Source organism: Plectropomus leopardus, chromosome 4 (genome assembly GCF_008729295.1).
Source record: "Plectropomus leopardus isolate mb chromosome 4, YSFRI_Pleo_2.0, whole genome shotgun sequence".
NCBI classification, from domain to species: domain Eukaryota; kingdom Metazoa; phylum Chordata; class Actinopteri; order Perciformes; family Serranidae; genus Plectropomus; species Plectropomus leopardus.
Genome location: NC_056466.1, coordinates 26582487 through 26602826, shown reverse-complemented (window position 1 = coordinate 26602826; position 20340 = coordinate 26582487). Strand labels below are relative to the sequence as shown.

General features: G+C 40.8%; 1 protein-coding gene across 1 annotated transcript; it reads right to left on the bottom strand.

Moving 5' to 3' along the window:
• Window positions 1-36: 36 nt before the first annotated feature.
• Window positions 37-18447, bottom strand: evpla (envoplakin a). Its single transcript, XM_042484753.1, is given in 23 exon segments — window positions 37-3847; window positions 3994-4086; window positions 4177-4284; window positions 4605-4688; window positions 4909-5059; window positions 5917-6110; window positions 6228-6366; window positions 6638-6786; window positions 8025-8152; window positions 8155-8196; window positions 8353-8450; window positions 8548-8699; window positions 8865-9011; window positions 10131-10241; window positions 10398-10493; window positions 10616-10723; window positions 10861-11022; window positions 11239-11280; window positions 11435-11566; window positions 11915-12038; window positions 12519-12673; window positions 12770-12869; window positions 18264-18447. Coding segments are annotated over 23 exon segments (5952 nt in total). The 5' UTR covers window positions 18317-18447; the 3' UTR covers window positions 37-463.
• Window positions 18448-20340: the final 1893 nt, after the last annotated feature.

The following is a 20340-nucleotide window of genomic DNA, read 5'->3' as shown; positions in this document are numbered from 1 at the left end:
TGTTTAATTTACAAAGAATACAAACCACATTGAAGCTCTCTATTATAATTTAAATTTATTGATATAACTTTCTTCATAAAGTATCAAACAAGATTGAGTTTAAAGTCAACAGTGTCAAGGATAGCCCATGAGTAATACAGAATGAAATCAAATCTTTGTAAATAGCATTGCACCATGTCCCAGTATCATTAATAACACAATAATATCAAAGATGGACTGCATTTATGTTCTCTGTTTTTAAATTAAATCAAAAATCCATCTGCCCACATCAAGACATGTTTGGTAAACAAAGGCAATACAGCAGCAATCACTTAAGCTAGACAGAAAGCTTTACAGCAAAATACTTTTCCTGAGTCCAAATGTAGCCTATGTAATTAACGTATGGATTTCCCATAATGCAGTAGGGCATGTTTTACCATATCACTCCACAGAACAGATAACTGCAACTATGTTGTAAACACATCTAGAATCTTGCATATTTTTTGAACGATGACGTGTAACCAGACTCTTTGGAGGAGGCGGGCAGCATCGGTAAACCTGACACTGGGTCTTTCTTACAGCGCTCCAGAGCTTGTTTGTAGCTGATCTTCTCCTTTGTGATCGGGTCTACAATATCTTTGGTGTGGGTTGAGTCGGCCTGCAGCTCCCTCATCATTCCACTGTCGATCATTTTGGACCCTAGGGCATCAAAGAGGTTTACTCTTTGGCCGGTAACGGGGTTGATCAGCCCTCCTGTCAGGTGCTGTGCCTCCATGTAGCGAATGGCAGTTTCCTTTGGCATCCAGCCTTTCTGAACAGCCTCTCCCACAGACAAACACTCTCTGGTCATGGGGTCTTCAACTCCAGTAAAGGCCTTCTGTGCATTGAGTAGCCTCTGGAGTTGACTCTCCTCAACGAGGCCTCTGTTTGCTGCCTTGTGAGGAGTGTATCTCTGATTGTTGCTGATGTCAATGATGCCGCCTGTCGATGCCTGGGCCTCCAGAAGTTTTTGGGCGGTGGTGGGGTCAATCAGTTTACGCAGGGTGGCACTGCGTATTGTAAAGCAGGTGTCTGTGTTTGTATCTATTAGACCAGCGATTGGGTAGATTTCTTTTGCAGAGGAGGGCTCAGAGTTACCCGTTGTGGCGGACTTGGGGATGATTGAGTTGAACTTAGGTTGCTTATTTTTGTCACCGGCAACAAGCAAGGCAAACTCTGAGATGGGAAGCTTGCCTTTCTTGTACTGTTGTATATCATACTCTGTCAACCTGCCATCCTTCAGGGCATCTTTGATAGAGTACTGCTTTCCACTCTTGCGATCCTGCAGTAGAGATGTCTCCCCATCAGGTCCCAAGGATGTAATCTCCTCCCAGTCACACTCCAGCTCCTGCAGATGAATGTACTGTTGACGATCAATCAGGCCCTGCAGGTAGGCATCATAAGGGGACATGTCTTTGCCTGTATCTGGATCCAGAATGGTGATTTTGGTGGAGACATTGGTCTCTTTGGTCCTTGTCTCGGTGTGCTCCTCTTTCTGCAGGTTCAGCACAAGCTCCCTGATGGTGCTGTCTCGCTGATGGATTTTGTCTTTTTCGTCCAGGATCTCCCTCTCCAGACGCTGAACGTCAGACTCCATCTTCAGGCTCCTCTGCCTGCTCATATGTGTTCTTTCGCTCACTAGCTTGCTCTGCTGCTGGAAAGTCAGGCTGATGTCATGTCTTGTAGCCTCGAGTGTCCTGAGCTCCCGAGTAAGGTTGTCCCTCTCCCTCAGTAGGCTTTCTTTGTTCGAATTGAGGGTAGCCTCTTCTCGTGAAGAGCTGGATTTGTTGCCCATCAGAAAGTTGATTTTATCGTTGAGACGTCTGATTTCATCTTCCAGGTCCTGTCTGGAAAATTTACTCTGAGACACTTGTTCCCTCAAGCGCTCCCTCTCGGCTTCGACAGCCTGGTCTTTCTCTACACGGACAACCTCTTTGTACACCATCCTCTCACCAGACTTCTCCTTCTGCAGGATCTCAAGCTTTAGAGTGATGTTATTAATTTCTCTTTGGAGACGCATGATATTGCTGGTTTCCTTGTCCATGTCTGACCTAACGTCGTTTGTCATCCTGTCCAGTCTTGGGTCTCTTTCAACCTTCAGCACCTCCTCAACAATAATACTTTCCTCAACAGGAGGTGGGGCATTTTCAAGCTGTGTGATGCGCAAGCGGATCTCTTGGAGTTCAAACTCGGCTTGAACCCTCTTTTGGTGCTCATCACTCTCTCTGAGGATCCTCTCTTTATCCTCCAACTTGGTTCTAAGCTGCTGCAACTCTAGGTTTATCTGACGCCGCGTCATTATTTCTTCATCCAGGCTCCTGCTGAGCTTCTCATGCTCGACACTTTGCCTCGGGTCCCTCTGTACACGCACAACCTCCTTCACAACCACTCTCTCCTCAGGCTTCTGTCTCTCCAGCAGGATGTAGTTGTTTTGGAGATCAAACACCATCTCTTCAATGCTGCGCCGAGTCTGTGCCTCCTCCCGCACAACTTTTCTCAAACGGTCAGCTTCTTTCTCCAGCAGAGGATCAGACTCATACCTGATGACATCTCTTGTGACAACCTTGGTCTCTATCTTGGACTTTTCAGCCTTCACTTCATCTCTTTCTCTCCTGAGCAAATTAACCTGGTCCAAGAGGGAGCTGTAAGTGGAGTGTAAATGGTTCACCTGATCATTTAGCCTCCGAATCTCCCTCTCATTTTCAGGGCTTCTTTCCTCTTTGATCACTTCTTGGAGAACCTCCTTCATCTCCACCTTGGGTTTCTCTGCACGAAGGATGTTCACATCTGTCGTGACGTGTGTGATCTCCCTCTCCAGATCAGAACGTTGCTTGTTGCAGTCCGTTATGTCTCTTCGGAGCCGCACAATCTCCACCTCTGTGTTCGGGTCAATCTGGTAGATCTCGTTGACAATTTCCTTTGTCTCGATTCTTGGCTTCCAGCTTTGCACATCTTTGTAGCGATTGTGGAGCTCTGTCAGCTCTTTGGATATAGAGATGTTTTCAAGCTTCTCTTCCTCAATGCTTGTTCGAATCCTCTTAGATTCAGCGATGAGTTCAGGGTCTTGTTCAATCTTTTTCACTTCCTTAGTGATGACCCTGGGCTGAATGTTAGGAATCAGTCTTTGAATTGTATTGATCATGCTCCTAGTCTGGAAGATTTCATCATTGATGAGCTTGACCTTGTTGCCCTCTTCAGAAATTTCTGTCTCGAATGTTTGCACTGCTTTCAGCATTTGTGGGTCCGCCTCCACTTTCACCACTTCCTTCTTAACCACTCTCTCTTTGATGTTTTTTGGCTTCTGCTCGAGAATCGTGTATTCTGTCCTCATCTGAATATTCTCCCCATCTTTCACTCGAATTTCATTCTTCATCCTTGATATCTCGTCTCTGATCTTGGCGGCCTCTACGTCCAACTGAGGATCTTTCTCAAACTCTGTCACCTCTCTGGTCACCAGTTTGGGTTGAGTGTTTTTGATGGTTTCCTCCAGGATGTTGATTTTCTTGTTCAACACCTCGACCTCAGTGTGGGTGGTGCTATGTTTCAGCGTCTCCTCTTGTAGAGTTTTCTGCAGATCAGCCAAATCACTCTCCAGCTTTGGGTCCCGGAAGTACTGCAGTACTTCTGTCTCCACAATGTGCTCCACTCCTCTGCGGTTCCTCAATGACATCAGCCTGTCTTTAAAGTTTCTCAGGTCTGTCTCAGCATGAATTTTCCTCTCCTTCTCTTCATCCAGATCTTTAAACAGACTGTTTAACTCCAAAGAAGTCTTCTGCTGGTTTTCAAACTGCACTTGTTGCTGTGCCACCTGTTGGACTTTCTCTTCATTCTGCAGCAGGAAAAGCAAATTAATTGAATGGCAATTACTTGTCAAGTGAATTGTTTAGTGATGAAGCTTTATGGAAAATATATTATACAGTGAAGAGGCCACTATAAAACATAAAGGCTACTTTTATTCATGACTTGTTTTCTTACTAGTGCCATGAGATTCTGAGCCAAGCCCATCTGTTTTTGCCGTTGGGTATTTTCAGCTGACGCTTTAGCATAACGGTTGACCAGATCCTTTCCCTGTAATAAACAAGAGAGCAAACCATCAGCCACATACACATTTTACGTACACAGTCACGTGACGTTTCAAACTAGGAGTTTGACTGTTACCTCTTTCTGAACAGCATCAGCCAGTGTGGGCATACCGGATTTCTTGGGAACAGTGGCTCCAGCATCCTCAAGTGTACTGTTGTATTTGTCAACGTTGGTCTCATATTCCTGCACATACATGAGGAATTAGGCTTTGGGCGCAACATATTGTATTCAGTTAATCGAGTATGCTTGTTTTTCCACTTCAAAGGGAAGCCAGTGGGAGAAAATGAAGACATTTTGTACATCTTTATATACAGCTGTTGTTTTCCCATTTTTTGACTATTTGCAAATATTTCTTTATACATAAACTAAAAAGGTATTACAATGATGACATCATTTATGGTATCAATAGGGATTACTTCTTATATAATTGGATAACTAGAATTACCAATACACTCTTATGCTAATATTTTATATCACTGTCTAATAATCCATTTGAGTCTCACATTGAGTAGACTCTGCAGGTCTTGAGACAAGTCAGTCACTCTGTTCAGGTCATCTCCCTTCCTCTTCAGATCATCCATCAGCCTCTGTGGTTAAAAGGTTTGAATCACGGTGAGTCATTAAAATAATTATATATGTATACACACACACACACACACACACACACACACACACACACATATATACATACATATAAAGTCAGGTACATTCATACAAACAAACTACATATTTACACATAAATACATTCCTTGCAGTATATGCATTTACACAGAACAAATCATATGTATAAATAAATCACAGTCTCACCTCTTGGGAGCTTTGCCTGGCAGACACCTCAGACAGATTAGCATTGTAGCCCATCTGGTCTTTCGGCATGTTGTCCAGGAAGGACTTGAGAGATGTGGATGTGCTCTGGTACTCCTGGTTCTTGATTGCAGCTTCTTGTAATATTTTCTCTCTGAGAAATTATCAATATGTTCAATATAATTCTTTTGTGCCCTTTCCTAAAATATATTTAAGTCTGAGGTATAATTAGCTTAGACCTTTGCCTGACACATCATATCAGTGTAAACTGCTTTTTTTTTGCAAGCTACTGCATGTAAAAGCACTGAAACATTCTGCAAAATAATGATATACATATTTTTTTTATTTGCAATAGTAACTTTTTTTTTTTTTAAAACAAAACAACAACAAAATGTAGGTCCTATGTATGTTTGAAGCCAGTAGGAAAGTTGTATACATCTAGTACTCAACTTGTTGGGGGGCAACTTTTGCAAAGTGACAGATAACCAGGGGGCCGGTTAATTTTTCTTTTTCAAAAAAGCACATCCAGTTGCAGCAGCAATGCAGTGGTCTGGTTACCATAGGGTGTTTCTAGGATTTGAGGGCAATTGGGCTACTGGCAGGAGATCCTCCCTGGCACTTTTTAAAAATATAAACAAGCTCTATGTTGATTTTTTTTTAATACACTACATTTAAAGTACAGAAATAATTTCCAGTGTGCTTTAATTTCGTGTCATTGGGCCAACCGGCACCCTATCAACTTACAGCCCGGGGGTTATAAGTTGAGTGTCACTGCAAACTCATTAGAGACCATCTATGTTTCATTTGAATACTTTTTATAACGTTGAAAAGGCAAAGCTATCTGGATTTCAAAAAAGAAGCAAAGACTTTTTTTTAAATATATACAATTAAAAGCAAAATATGTTTGCAATATGTTTTTTTTTCTTCTTCTTTTCTGTCCTTTTAATCATCATATCACTCCTTTGGGGACCAAGCTGATTTGACTTGATTTGCTCATGGTTTGATTCTCACCTCTCCTGCAGCTGGTTGGCCACGTTAGCATAGCGGTTCTGCAGCTGCTTGACATCTGATCCCTGGCGCTGGATTTCAGGGCAGTACTGCTGGTAACCCTGCTGCAAAGACCTGCAAAGCTGCTCCGTGGTGTCCAGATCCTGACTCAGCTTCTTCATGTCGTCCTGAGCCGCTGCCACAGACCTTTGCTGGTACTGAATACAGCAAAGGAGACATGCAATTTCAAATCTGTCAGATCTAAAATAAATCTCTGAGAAAGAGCATCACCTTTTGTGTAGTAGGGCTTAGATTTCAAATGCAGATTTCCTCACCTTAATGTCCTCAGCACGGGCTTGGATTGCATTCGGCATATCAGGGATTGGACCATCATTACTCAGGTTTCTCTCAAACCCAGAGACGAGGCCGTCCACCTTCTTAATCTGGTTCTCCAGATTAAGAGATGCATTTGCTCTAAAAAAAAACCAAAAAAAGATAAACGTGTTAATAATTATACTGAGGTTATTTAGTTACGTAGCAGAGCTCAACAAAGGCGGACAGATGAACACCTATGACAGGCATTTTTAATGTAAATATTTTTAAATCATTTTTTGCAGTCTTTAAGGGAAAAGTTGTAATCTGTTGTTTTAAAAGAGGGACAATCCATATGTTCATCGAAGACAAACCCCTCCCCGTAATCACTGCATAAATTCGATCCCCCTAACAAAACATAGACAACACTTACTTCTTGGTGTAAAGGTCAGCAAGTTCTGCAATGTTGTTGTTCTTGTTGGCCAGTGCAGAACTGTTGGGGTCTTTGGCCAGCAGGGGCTGCAGTTCGGCCTGAGCTGCCTGCCTCTGCTGCTCCAGAGCCTTCAGAGCCCTGTTAGCTTCCTAAAAGGGACAGATGATACTTTAGTTACTAGGAGCCAACAACCTCAACTTCCATAGCACGTACATACAAACACTTAAGTTTTATTCCTACCAATATTCAAAAGGTTTTCTCAGAGGGCTTTGTTAATATGCCATTTACAGCCTGATTTCATAACATTTTATTCCAAACTACTTTTATAGGCTTTTGACCATATTTACTGATTTATTAAGTGAAAAAAAAATCCTTTTTGAAAAACCTTTGGCTCTAATACATGAACAAAATTAAACAAGAATTTGGAAACTGGCTTTATCTAATGTATAGAATTTTGTTCTACAAATTAGTGCCATTTCAGAAAAGTTCTAACACAGCACACCCGGGGTGTCTCCCTGACCAAACCAGGGCTGGTGATTGTTGGAGCGTCTCATACTTATACCATCATATACATACACTGTATACCCCGGTAAAATGTCAGAATGGTATGAAGGTATGAAAAAATAAATACCACCCGAGCCTATTGTCATCAAATATTAGGCATCAAATCATCTAGAACTCCTCTTTGATCAAACTTATCTCAAAAAAACAAAAACTCATGGTCTTAAATTTTTCAGAGACTTTTCAACACTTTGCATGATATCATCACTCTGTGTATACGCAGCTCCTTAAAAGACATGTGGTCTAAAACATTTGATAAATTAGAGGTGTTTAATCGACATAGCCGACAAAAGGAATAAAGGCAGAAACATGCTTAACAGGATCAATCTTAGCTCTGATAAATCAAGAGGCAACCCTCAGGGTTTAAAACTGAAGTCAATGCTTAAGTGCCAAAAAATGCAGTTCCTTGAGTGGCCACTTGAGGGGGGCTCCAAAACAATGTCAGTCCCCATGTTAAAATGCCCAACAGTGAAATAAATATGTTCACAGCCTGGCGCAACTAACTATTTTGGTCTCTTAGCTATTTTTATTCATTCTAAAATGTAGCCTACATGTTTCCATTTATTAGGTCTTAAAGTTGAACATGTTTAAGGGCGAACCGTTTTAAGTGACAGTTTGTGAATCAGATCCACCCCTCACCTCTCAACAGCTCCAAAAAAAGACAAAAACAAAACAAGATGTTGAGAGCTGAAGTGCTGAATTTGAGGCTTTAAAACCGCTGCCCACAAACCAATGCGTGACATCACGGTAGCTACGTCCTTTATTTTATACAGTCTACGGTTTAAAATAAATAACACAGTTGTATGTGTGACTTCACATCTCTCACCTCCTGTTCCCTCAGCCTCTTGGCCAGATCTCCAGCTGGATCGTTGGGGTTCAGTGGGGCTCGCAGGCGATTCAGCATGCTTTCCTCGGCTTTGGCCAGGTCATTGTCCAGCTTGTCCAGCTGCTTAGAAGGGCGCTCACTTTGGGATCCACTGGGCCAGATGAAACTGGGGCTGAATGAGAAAACAGGGACGTTAATTTATTGCCTAATCTGATTGCGGTACTACCATAAAAATGTAAAACTTAAATGTAAATAATCGTTATGTTTTTACAGAACCAATAATACTTCACAATTAGGATATTCAAGGATTTAATTTATAGACAAAGACCTGCTTGCTGGGCTCTGGAGACCTCGGCTTTGTGGTTCTTCAGGGATGCCACCAGAGCAGCTCTCCTCTTCTTGATGTCTGCCAGTTCACGACCCAACCTAATGAATTGGACAAAGGTGAATAGAAACAGTATTATTGGCATATTCTTGCACTGTTTATTGCAGCTGCATAATACTTCGACCTTGTATTACTTACAGGTCCACTTTGTCAATGGCCTCTGTATCAGGTGGAGGGATCTGGAAGCAAACTCCCGGGAAGGTTTTTGTGGCCCCATTAGTTGAAATAACGTCCCAGTTCTCAGATGAGTTAGATTTTAGGGTGAACTTTTCACCTCTTTCCAGAGAATCCTAGATGGTAATATTAAATGAGAAACATGTCCAAAAAGATTAACAAAAAGAAACATTAGTGTGTCTGAATAAAAGGGCCTGAAGTAAACACCCCAGCTGTAAATATTTGACAATTTCTGCCTTTTCTTATTTCTACAACAACAATTTAAGGTGAAGAAGCTCCACCTCATCTGTCTCCCAGTCACACAGGGACTCCACAGTGATGGGTCTGTTGGGGGCATTACGTCGTAGCTTCAGAGGGGCGATGGTGGTGCTGCGTTTCCTCAGGTCTGCGAGCTGCTGTTCGCTCGTCTGTACATCGTTATCCTCGACCTGGGGTGAAACAAACATAGAGATATCTTTATCATCTCATTGTAGATAGCAACAAATCCTCATCATACACATCACTGAAGAATTAAGACTGAATTGGAGATACATTTAAGCATGTATCTCCAATAATGGTTTAATGCACTTTTTGTGCTTTAAGAGTCCAAGACAATATTGAAATATCACAATGTATACATACACATACACAATGTATCCATTTCTATTTTTAAACTTTGGGATGCCTGATAAATGTGTTGTTAGTGTTGAACTGTGCAAGACACCCACTGGGGCGAGACCGCCGGCGGTCTTGGCTGATATTAAGAGGCTGCATCCGGCTAAGAATTTAAGCTCAAGTGATGACTTGAGCAAACAGCTGGTACCAACATGTCATGCTCAAGTGCTCAAAAGTGCTTAAATTTAGCACCAAATCTGTGTTGAAAATTGTATCAACCCAAAACCAACTTACACCACGTGCACCAGAGCTCTCGCGGACAATTTATTACATTCCAGTTTTACATTAAATAAGTGTCTGTTAAAAACATAGCAGTTTTTAAGGCGAATGCTTTCAGCAGAACCACCACTGGCGGTTAGCCACCAAGATTAGCCATGTCGACAAACCATAGCCATTCATGGTTTTACAATGAATTTATCTCAGAAGAAGTCAGAGTTGGGAATGACTTACACCCGATGTTTTTCCTGTGACATTAAATCACAGATGTTGTTTGCAGTGCCAGTTCAAGCTAGATTGCAAATACTGTAGCAACATGTCCACTGATAGAAGTTGGACAGGAATGTGTGTAAGACTATTTCAGTGGGACTCAAGTAAGACAGAAGTGCTAATGAACTGTGTATTACTGCAGCGTTCACTTTCTGTTGATGCACAGAGCAGCCATATCCACTATTTGCCAAAAGTAGTGCCCTCAGGAATATGATGGATAAAGAAAAAAAAGATACAATATATAAAGCATGCAATATAATTATAATATTAATAGATTTATTTGCCATATATTAAAACTAAGAACCAGCTTGTCCTCACTTGTTCATAAAACTACTTAAAAGAGGAGAAGTGGGTGCTTCAGTGTGTATCTCCCACAGGGAGGTGGGACTACAAAAGTTGCTCTGTACCTCGAGCTGCAGCAGTGTCTCTGCATTGCCCATCTTGCTGAGGGACTTGGGATCCAGGCTGCTGTTTAGTTTGGTCAGCGACTCTGACAGCTGCTCAGCCTCCATTTGGTACTGGAATATGACACAAAACACATTTTTTACTGCATAAAACTTAATGTGTCAGCCTACAGGGAGATGTATTCAGACAAAGAGACAAAATCTTCTCACACAAACTCAAATGCAGATTGCAGTAATGACAAAGTGTGGCGTAAGATGTCCCATATTTACCCTCTTGTATTCCTCCACGTTGTCCAGCTGTGTCTCTTGACAAATGCAGAGATTAAGGAATTTCTGCCACTCGTTTCTAACAGCATCTTTCTGAGCCTGGAGATGTAACATAATGTAAAGAGTTTGATTTAAGTGGCATTCAAATGAGTTTAAAAGGTTACATTTCATGACACTGCCTTTGCTTTTGAAAGCAGTGTATTCTGGGTGATGAGACTTACCTCTATTGTGTCACTGGCAGGGTGTTTCAGTCCAATAAGTCTGTCTCCTTCGTCCTGGAGTTTGTTCACCTCACTCTCGTGGGACAGCAGGTTGTTGTTCTTGAAGTTCTGATTGAGATCAGATCAACTGGGATTATTCACAGATTTGGTTACCCAAGTACAGAACAAATACCTCAGTTTGGATCCCTCTGGACAACTAACATAACCTTATTATTTACATTTATGTTTCACTCTTTCATTCTGACCTCATATGTCCGGCGGACGTCAGGTGGGTCCATCATGCGGTCACTCCAGTCCTGCTTTTTGATCTTATCTTGTTCATCTTTCAGGAACGACAGTTCCTTGTCGCAGCCGTGCATGTATTCATACAGACTTTTCAGGTAGTGGCGACGCCACTTGGAGTTTTCCTAAAGAGAAATTTAACAAAACTGAATAAAACCTGATAAGTTCTAAAGGTGTAGACGCATGTGAAATTTTAATTGTATTTTGGGAGGTTTTGGGTTCCTTGATTAAAATTCTAAAATTATTTAGTTGTTGATGACATTTCTCCTAACAAATGTTCATGCATAAAACTCAAAAATAAATTGGAAACTGCACTACCACATGTGGACAACACAACTCACCAGTAGATTGTTGTACTGCTTCTTCAGGGCTACATATTGGTCCTAAAAGAAAAGATAACAGCATACCTTATTAACTGCTGGCACAGTTTTCCAATAACATTAAAGAGCAGGACATCTAAGGTTTTGATCGGCTGCTGTGGTATATACAGAGTGCAGGTGAAAGGCAGCCAGAATGTGCATTTTCATGTGTGTTCACCTTGCTTCCTGCAGAGCTGACACAGAGCTGCGAGTTGTAGGCCTCAACCTCTTTGTGCAGGATATTGTGTGTAGCAACCTGCTTCTCCAGGTCCTCCATGGTGGGGCCGTACTCCTCCGAGTTCACTTGTTTCTGAGAGCACAGATACCCGAAAAAAACAGTTAATGCTTTGTTGAGACAAAACTAACCACCAAAGGGAGAGTCTGACAGGCTGAGCACTCTCTGGTTAGTTGTGTTTTCTAACTTGCTCAGCTCTGGTTAATATTTTTGTCTCAGTAAGGCATCGTTTGTTGATTGAAAACATGCACACATGTTTGTAGGAATGCAACAGGTATATAATGCATGAAGATCAGGAGTAGAATTTAATGTATTGCTGTGTAAAAATAACTTTAAGGGATGAGGCTTTTAGTTTTCTTATAGTACACAAATCCCATAATAAAAAAGAGTGTTCACAAGAGGGTTTACTGTGGTTATACATACTTGCTTGTGGTTGAAAATAGGCCCCCAGCTGATTCTGGGCATCAGCGACACGTCGTCAATCTGCTCGTAGATGTCTCGGTAGAAGGCACAGTCTGTCAACCAGCGCTCATGAAGGTGGAGGACACTGGAATCACCAGAGGGAAGAAGAGATGCAAAGAAACAAAGAGCTCAATATTTATAAAGACCCAGAGTGTGAAATAGAGTTTGAAATACGAATGAATGTGGACTAAATAATATAACCATAAATTGGGAAAATATTATTATTTTTGATCCGGCTTCTTTTCACAATATCAGTTTATTACAAGCAATTTTCCCTACACCTAAAATATTTTATTTATTTATTTTTTTTTAAATTTAAACATATTGACCACTTTGGGCCTCCATAGTTATAAGCATTAGCTTTAAGGTGGACATGGGTGGACTCTACTTATGGCAATGACTGGCAAATAACAGTAGCTGTTGTGGACTTTAAATGTATATGTATAATTTTTACACTGAAGGATCACGTATAGAAACTTTATTTTAAACTCATTTTGTTTATTTTCTTTGTATATTATCTTAATTGTAAACCATTGTGTATACTGCTCATTCTGTCACGACTCACTCGCTCTCTATCTCTCTGGCCTGGTGGTGTTGGTACTTCTTGGCTTTGTCGACGTCCAGGAACAGGTCCTTCAGGAGGCCCTCAGCCTCGCCCAGCTTGTCTGATATCTCATTCTGGTGCTGGAGGGGTAGATCTTTCTTGTCATTTTCAGCATCCTGTTGGAAGTAGACAACAGTTAGGCTGAATCTTTTTTTTTCCTTCTTTGTGATTTGTGCACTAGTTTGTATTTGTCTTTCAGCGTGTGTTCTCACCACAGCGAGGAGCTCCTCAGACCGGAGGATGTCTTTTTCCACTGTGTCGGCATTCTTTTGCATCTGGGCAATCAGCAAGGCCAGACTGCTGGCCTGGGCCCTGCAGGGTGAGGAGAAGAGGTCAGAAAGGTCACAGATGAAGCCGCAGCCACAGATCAGATCAAGTGTCATTAAGGATCAGCTCAGTATTTCCCCTCTTCTGCTCCACACAGCCTCAAATCTCCTGAGAGAGAGACTGACACTCAACGTGGCTGCGCTGTCCTCTCAGTTTGCCTTTTAGTTTTACACATTGCAGTCATAGTGAGGGGTCTTGTTGATCATCAATACTGACTACAAAACAGCATCCAAACTTAAGTGGACTTCACACTCTCACACTCACACTCACACACACACACACACACACACACACACACACACAGCAGGAAGACTCTTAAAAACTCAGTGAATCTAAGTTTGATAGAGTTTGGGATATTCTCTCACACCACAAAAAAAGATTAAATTGGTTTAATTTATGAACATATTTCACATCAACATCCTAATATGAACTAAAGAGCTCAGACATGTTGTGAGACAATGACATCTAAGGACAAAACATATTTTAAGATCTCCAATATCAAGAATCTGCGCCTCCTTTTATTCTTTCACTCGTCTGTATTAGCTACCTGATGCGTGTTTATCAAGATCACACACTGCCCGACAAATCACGCACTGTCTTCAGGGCGAATGGCATGGCGTAGGGTCAGAGCGAGGACACTTCCTGTCACCGTCCGAGCCACTCCAAAGCATTCCTTAAATACTAACCATTCCATGGCAAAAGGTAAAGTGATGCCTCTGACAGACAAAAACAGGTGGAGGCTTTAACGAGAGACGAACTACACCCATAAAACCAAATAATAGCTCTATGAGTGATTCCTAGCTAAGGTTTTGAAAAACCATTACATTGGATGATATTACAATTTAATATGAACATTTTTTTTGTATAAGAGGCTTTATGGTATTTACATCTTCTGAGTTTAATGTCGAGTTAGTGATCAATTAAAGTAGAAAGAAATCCAATGAGTGTGGAGAAATGAGGAAACATAAAGGAGCTTTACAAGCAGTTAATTGTAGCAAACTTGTAGTCAAATAGAAACTACTCATTCACTAGTGCTATTGTTTTTAACTTGAATCTAATTTAAAGTTTGGAGGTCAAATTTCTTACTGTATTTAATGCTTTGTGTCCAAACATCCAATGTCTCCATTTTGAGGTAGTCATTAAAATTGTCTTACAAAAAAATAGTGTGTAGTTGCTCTCTGACACCAAGGCAGGTAAATTACTCAGTATTTTATTGGTTAAATCAGTTAAACTAAAGTGAAGTCACAGCTGCAACCCCTACGCTCACAAATAACTCTCAGTTGAAGAAATCATTCAAAACATGGAATTTGATATTGTACATGGCAAACTCTTTCACTTCTCACTGGAGGTTTATGCTATAGGTCTAATTTTACAACCTGGAAAGACTTCATTCATTCACTTTAAGTGGAAACGGACAACTTTTTAACCCCCCGGGAGATTGTGCAGAGTCACACACAAATTTCGTGGTGAAAGCAAAGCATATAGGGAACCAGTCTAGACATAGATGGTGTCATTATTCTATAGCCATTACATTGTGCAATCAACATTATTTAACTTATTATTATAAGTTAAAGCAAATATCTCCACCTCAATCCTCTGAAAATGCGCTGATGTGTAACTCAGCACCTAAAAATGTTGGCAACGACCTTGCTGGTTAATTGACCGCATACCAAAGCTGCTTTACGGTACGAAGTTATGTCTCTCTGTTGAGTATACAAGCAAATGTCATATAAGGCAGATTTACAACAGCCTAAGTGCAATTTTCATGTAGCTCTTTCATGATGGAGCGGCGGAGGAATGCACTGAGTCACTGAGATGCGAGCTGAGCTGGTTCTGCAGCCGCTCTGACAATGGCCTCCCTCTTCCTGCTCATTCAGCAGGACAGACAAGTATGCGCCACACACACATAGAGCACATATTTTACACAATAATTATTTCCCCGTTTCAGCCAGAGAAATACTTGTGCTTGTACATTGCTCTCACTGCTGGCAAAAAAAGAAAATTAAAGTCAGAGACAACACTGAAAAAAACCCTTTAACTTGTGTGATCTGTGAAAATGTGTCAGACATTGACTTCCTGTCTCTGACTTGATTATGTTGGTGGACTGTAACAGTAATGGAAAGGCCATAGTTGGATATGTTGTATTGTTGTAAGTAGACTACAATGACCAAAAAAAATAAAAAAAGACATTAACTTTAAAGCAAAAATCTTAAATTAAATTTTAGGTTGACGTCTATTCCTCACCCGCCTCTTTTTCAAATGTTTTTATTTTTTTCATTAAAGTTGGTATAATAACTGTTAATCTGTGTATATATAAACACTTTTTAGAAAGAACTCCTTTTAACTTAAAGAAGTTTGTATTCAGGCTGCCTTAAAACTTAAAGTGGGTTGAATTTGAGAAGGCAAGTTTAGGTAATTTTGTAATGATTCAAATTGTCTTTTCAAATTCAGTCAACTTAAACACTGAAGGCTGCCCGAAGACTTTAAGTTAAAACAAATGGTTTATTTTTACAGTGTATCTATAATAACTGACTTAATTATGTCTTCCTTATTACATCTGCTGGATGTGACGAGGGGAGGTTGTTGAGTATATGAGTGGAATAAGTTAACGGTTGTCAAGTGTAGGTACACACTTCACACCTCTGATGTCCAACGCAGAGTGTTGGTCAGGAGGTGACAGGAGTGTGTGAGGCGTTTGTGAGGCGATCTGATGAATTCTGATGAATTCTTGAATACAGTACGGCCTTGTTTAGTTAAACCCTCAGAGAATGACTGCTGCTTGCGTGGATTTTAAAAGAGAATACTACGTCAACAATCTGATATATAAATGTGTGGGGTTTTTTGTAGGTTTGGTATTCCGTGTTTAGTGAACTAAATGGCAACTTCCAATAGGAAAGAATGCACTAAATACAAATAATATCACAATTAGTTAACAAAAAGTACACAATGAGTACTTTGTTGCTTTTATGAATGGCCACAGCAGGGAAGCTAGACAGCTGCAGCTACGGCTGATTTGGCTTAAAACTTGGGTAACTGGATGACCCACATAATTTCAAAGGGCTTTTCTGCATTTTTTGACCTAGCTGCAAGATCACAAAACTTGCACCACAAACACTCCCTGACTCTCAAATCTCCTCCCACCCCACAGTTTGTATTATGAAATTAAATTGTGTTCAATTGTGTTGAATTCTGGGGCGTAAAGAGGTTGGGAGCAGCTCAGAGCTGGTGTTACTGCTAAGCAGGTTCAGCTCCTTACACACCGCAGACAGGAATGTCCTTTAATGTGAATGTGCATATGTCAATGGCTCCACCCAATGACTGTCCACTGAGAGAACAACTGACCGCCATCGTCAGCATACCGTCATCAGTTGCACGCTCAGTTACTTTCAATCACTGTGCGACCCAAGATGTGAGCTGTGATGTAAAAGACAGGTCGCACGAGCAGAAATATTGACATGCTTATGGAAATCATGTGACCCGCCCTCATACAGCTACCAGCACCCACATGTTTATACTTCACACACACACATACACGCACACACGCACACCATTGTGTCCTCTGCTTTACCTGTGCACCTAATTTCTCATTGTAAATGATTTTAAGTTTCTAAAGTTTCCAGATGAACCTTTAACATTCGATGCAGCTTCAAGTGTGAAACTGACAAAACTAAGTATTGATTAATCCGTAATAATCTATTTGTCAATGGATAGGCAATGAATTGAGCTTGATTATCAGTTAATCGTCAGTCATTTATTATGTAAAAAGGCGAAATATTTGCTGGTTTCAGTTTCTGAATTGTATTTTTCTGCATTTCTTTGTTTTTAATCATTCCAATTAAACACTTCAAAAAGAATCTGTTTGTTTAAGCTTTAAAAGGTTAATGTCTGGGCTGCCTTAAACTTTTAAGTTGACTGAATTTGAAAAGATAAGTTGAATCATTACAAAATTAATTCACTCTGTCTTCTCAAACTCAGTTAACTTAAAATTTTAAGGTAGTCCAGACACTAACTTTTTTTTAGGTTTAAACAATTAGGATCTTTTTAAAGTGAAATGAAAAGTGAATATTTATTCTTTTTTGATTGTTAGTCGAACAAAACAAAAAAAATCCATTTGGGAGTTGGATCTGGATTTGTTGACATTTCATAAACTACATGATTAGTTATTTGAATAAAAAATCTAAAGATTATTCAGCGATGACAACAATCATTAGCTGCAGCCTACTATACACTGTCTTTATTGACTTCACTGATTTAATTCATGATGGAAATGTCCTTAGGGCCCAATGAACACTGTAAAATACAGTTGGGAACCAACGCCCACTTAAGAGAAAGAAACCAGCTAAGCAGTACAGACTGCCCAGCCCTCATCACACCTCAGCAGTCAGACAACACGTACAGGGCAGGGGCGAGGTGAAACCACCCAGTCACCCCCTGAAACCACGTCAGTATTGTGACACATGACAGGGACACAAAGGGATTTTGGCAGCTGAATGTGTCTCCAGCTTCTCTCTGTCACATATTGTGCATTTAAATGTGATTTTAAAGTTATGTCAGTTGAGTGAAATTATCTCTTTTAACCCGCCAGGAGATCAGTAACTCTGGAGATTGATGGCTCCCTACTGTCCCTGTCCTCTTAAATTTAATGCATGAATTTGTGCATTTCACATATACACACACTAAATACAGCTTTTTAAAAACTTTTCAAGGTGCAAGCACCTGCCAGTTTAAGGTGCCATCATTAAAGAGCACTGAATATGATGTGACTCATATTTCTACATTTTTAAAGCAGCCAGGCCCTCTCAGAGGATAGTTTTTTTCTTCTCTCTCACTGAAATATGATCACAAACAGTGTTTTGCCAGCCATCAAAAGTGTAAATCTTGCCTCGGATTTGAGGTAAACTGGCTCGTTGAGTCACATTTTTGGGTTCCTTTTTTTGGTGACTGATGAAGCAAGTTGGAAAGAACAGTTGTCTGTGACTTTCACCTCCAGTCATAAGCACATTTTCACTGCTTTCACCTCTTGTCTCGAAGCACACCTTATGTTTACAAAGTAAACCTGACCTCAGCGCCCTGTCAACAGCCTGGCAAACATCTCATTCAACTTTCACCATCCCCCGAGGATGACATAACTCGGCACAAATCAGTGAAGAATCTGCCTGAGCAAACTTTCACCCAGCCATATTGTAACAGGAGGGGAACCACAACACTCAGAGAGAAAGAGGACGACGGCACGCACAGGAAACATGACACAGTCCTCGGCTGGGGAAGAACAGGAGGAGGGGTGACATGACCGAGATACATTGTCACGACACACATACACATACATTCATACATGCATCACATTCATAAAGCCCTCTGAGGAGAAAAAAAAAAACTCACTTGCTGAGCTTGCCCGAGCTCTTGGACGAGTCCTTGCCCTTTTTCCTAAACATCCTGGAGGCTGTGGGGGTCAGGCAGAGATCCCACAAAAATGTCTTTCTCGTACTCCTTCTTCGTCTCTGTCCTCCTCACCCTGTGGCTCCCACTCCGTCTCTCCTCTCCCTTTGGTTCCTCTCGAACACACTTAAACACACACATTCACGTCAGCGCAGTTTTTTGACGCTCGCAGCTCCTCCCATACAGGTTAGCAGGTGTGTCACCGCCCAGACATCCACCTTGCGCAGGAAGACCAGCCTGACCTGTTTCCTAAGCTCCCTCCCTCCCTCAGTCCTGCCCTTCCTTTCTATCGTGGCCCTCTCAGATCTCTCACAGTGAGCAGGGGCTCTTTAATTAGCATGGATGCATATTTCATGGAGCTAGAGGGGACACTGAATTCCTGCAGGGAGTTGTGAACAAAACACTTTTCCTTTTAAAACACAAATGGTATTTACTCGTTAACAAACCGAGCATTGAATACAGTTGGGAGGAATCAAGTTAAAAAGCAGTGAGTGGTTCCAAATCTGACAGACTTCAGCAGAGTTGGGGGCCCCTGGCTGCACGTCAATACCCATCTCACTCTCTGTCAGTCTTTCCTGTCATCCCTCCACTGTCACTATCTAATAAAGGCATAAATTACCCCAATTTCAATCCCAGATTATGGCAAAATATTTCACTAGGTGGGTTTCCATTACAGATTTGGACAAAAGTTAAGTGATATTTCTCTTCATTACTCTCAATCGAAGGGGCCGTAGGCGTGTTATATGGAAAGGCAAACCCCTTACACGTGGGAGTGGGCAACAATGTTTGCACCATCAATGTAAGTTTACTAAAAATGATTGTTTTTGTCAGTTACAGGCTAAGATTATTGATTTTAAGTGTCTGACAATGTTATGGAAAGGATCCAAAAAGAGATATAGCTTTTTGTGATGTGGGGGCGTGATCACGGGGAAATATGTATAACTGCTGGGAATCTGTTGTGTCAATGTGTCTTGTTTATTTTTTGTTCTTTAATACACTCTTACCACCACCTTGTCACCTTTCTTCACATGTACATGTAACTCTATTCGTCATGGTTTAGGTTGCTCTAGACAAAAATCACCAACTCTGGTTTTAATTGAAATTAACCCTTAATTTACCCAGTAAGATATGAAAATATGCTGTCCCTACACACACTAAGATAACAGTATATTTTAATGGGGTTTGGTGAGTTTGGTAACAGAGATTTCAAGACCCCCTCTGGTAAAACAAAAAGGATCTTACTGTTTAACAGAAAATTGTATCTTGGTGTGCCCGGCAGCTCAGTTGGTAGAGTGGGCGCCCCATGTACAGAGGCTGAGTCCTCGCTGCAGCAGCCGTGGGTTTGATTCCAGCCTCAGTCCTTTGCTGCAAGTCATCCCATCTCTCTCCCCCATTCAAGCGTCTACTGTCCTGTCCATTAAAGGCTAAAGGCCCAAAAAATGATCTTTTACAGAAATGTATGTCTCTACAGGGATCCTTCTAATAATGTCAGAAACAGAAAAAAATGTAAGCCCATCAGTGGCAAAAAATATTTAAGTGTATATTAAAAAAAGTATTTTAGTGGACGTAAATTGACGTGCACAATTGCCCCGAGTGGTTACATTGCAGTCAATGTTGTTGCTGCGGCCTGCAGTGCTCTCACTAAACGCTAGAATTACCAAAAAAAATGGTGCTCTTGTTAGTCACTTAGACACACACGAAAAAAAAAGGAGAATAGGATCCAGTTTGAAAAAACAAATATATATATATATATATATATATATAAAATAATTTACACTTTTTGATGTAATTTCCTTGTTTCTATGATTTTACTTTCTTTTTTGCTGTTATGTTATTCTTTTTTTTAAAAAACAAAAACAAATTCTCAGGTAATTTTCTTGTACTTTTGACTACTTTTACTACAATTTCTTTTTTCGTTGCTTATTGCCTTCTTCCCATGTCAAGCCAATTTGCTCAAGTTTCAAATGATTAACTTATTTCGTGATGTGAAATCAAGTGACAGGAAAAGGAACTTTACATA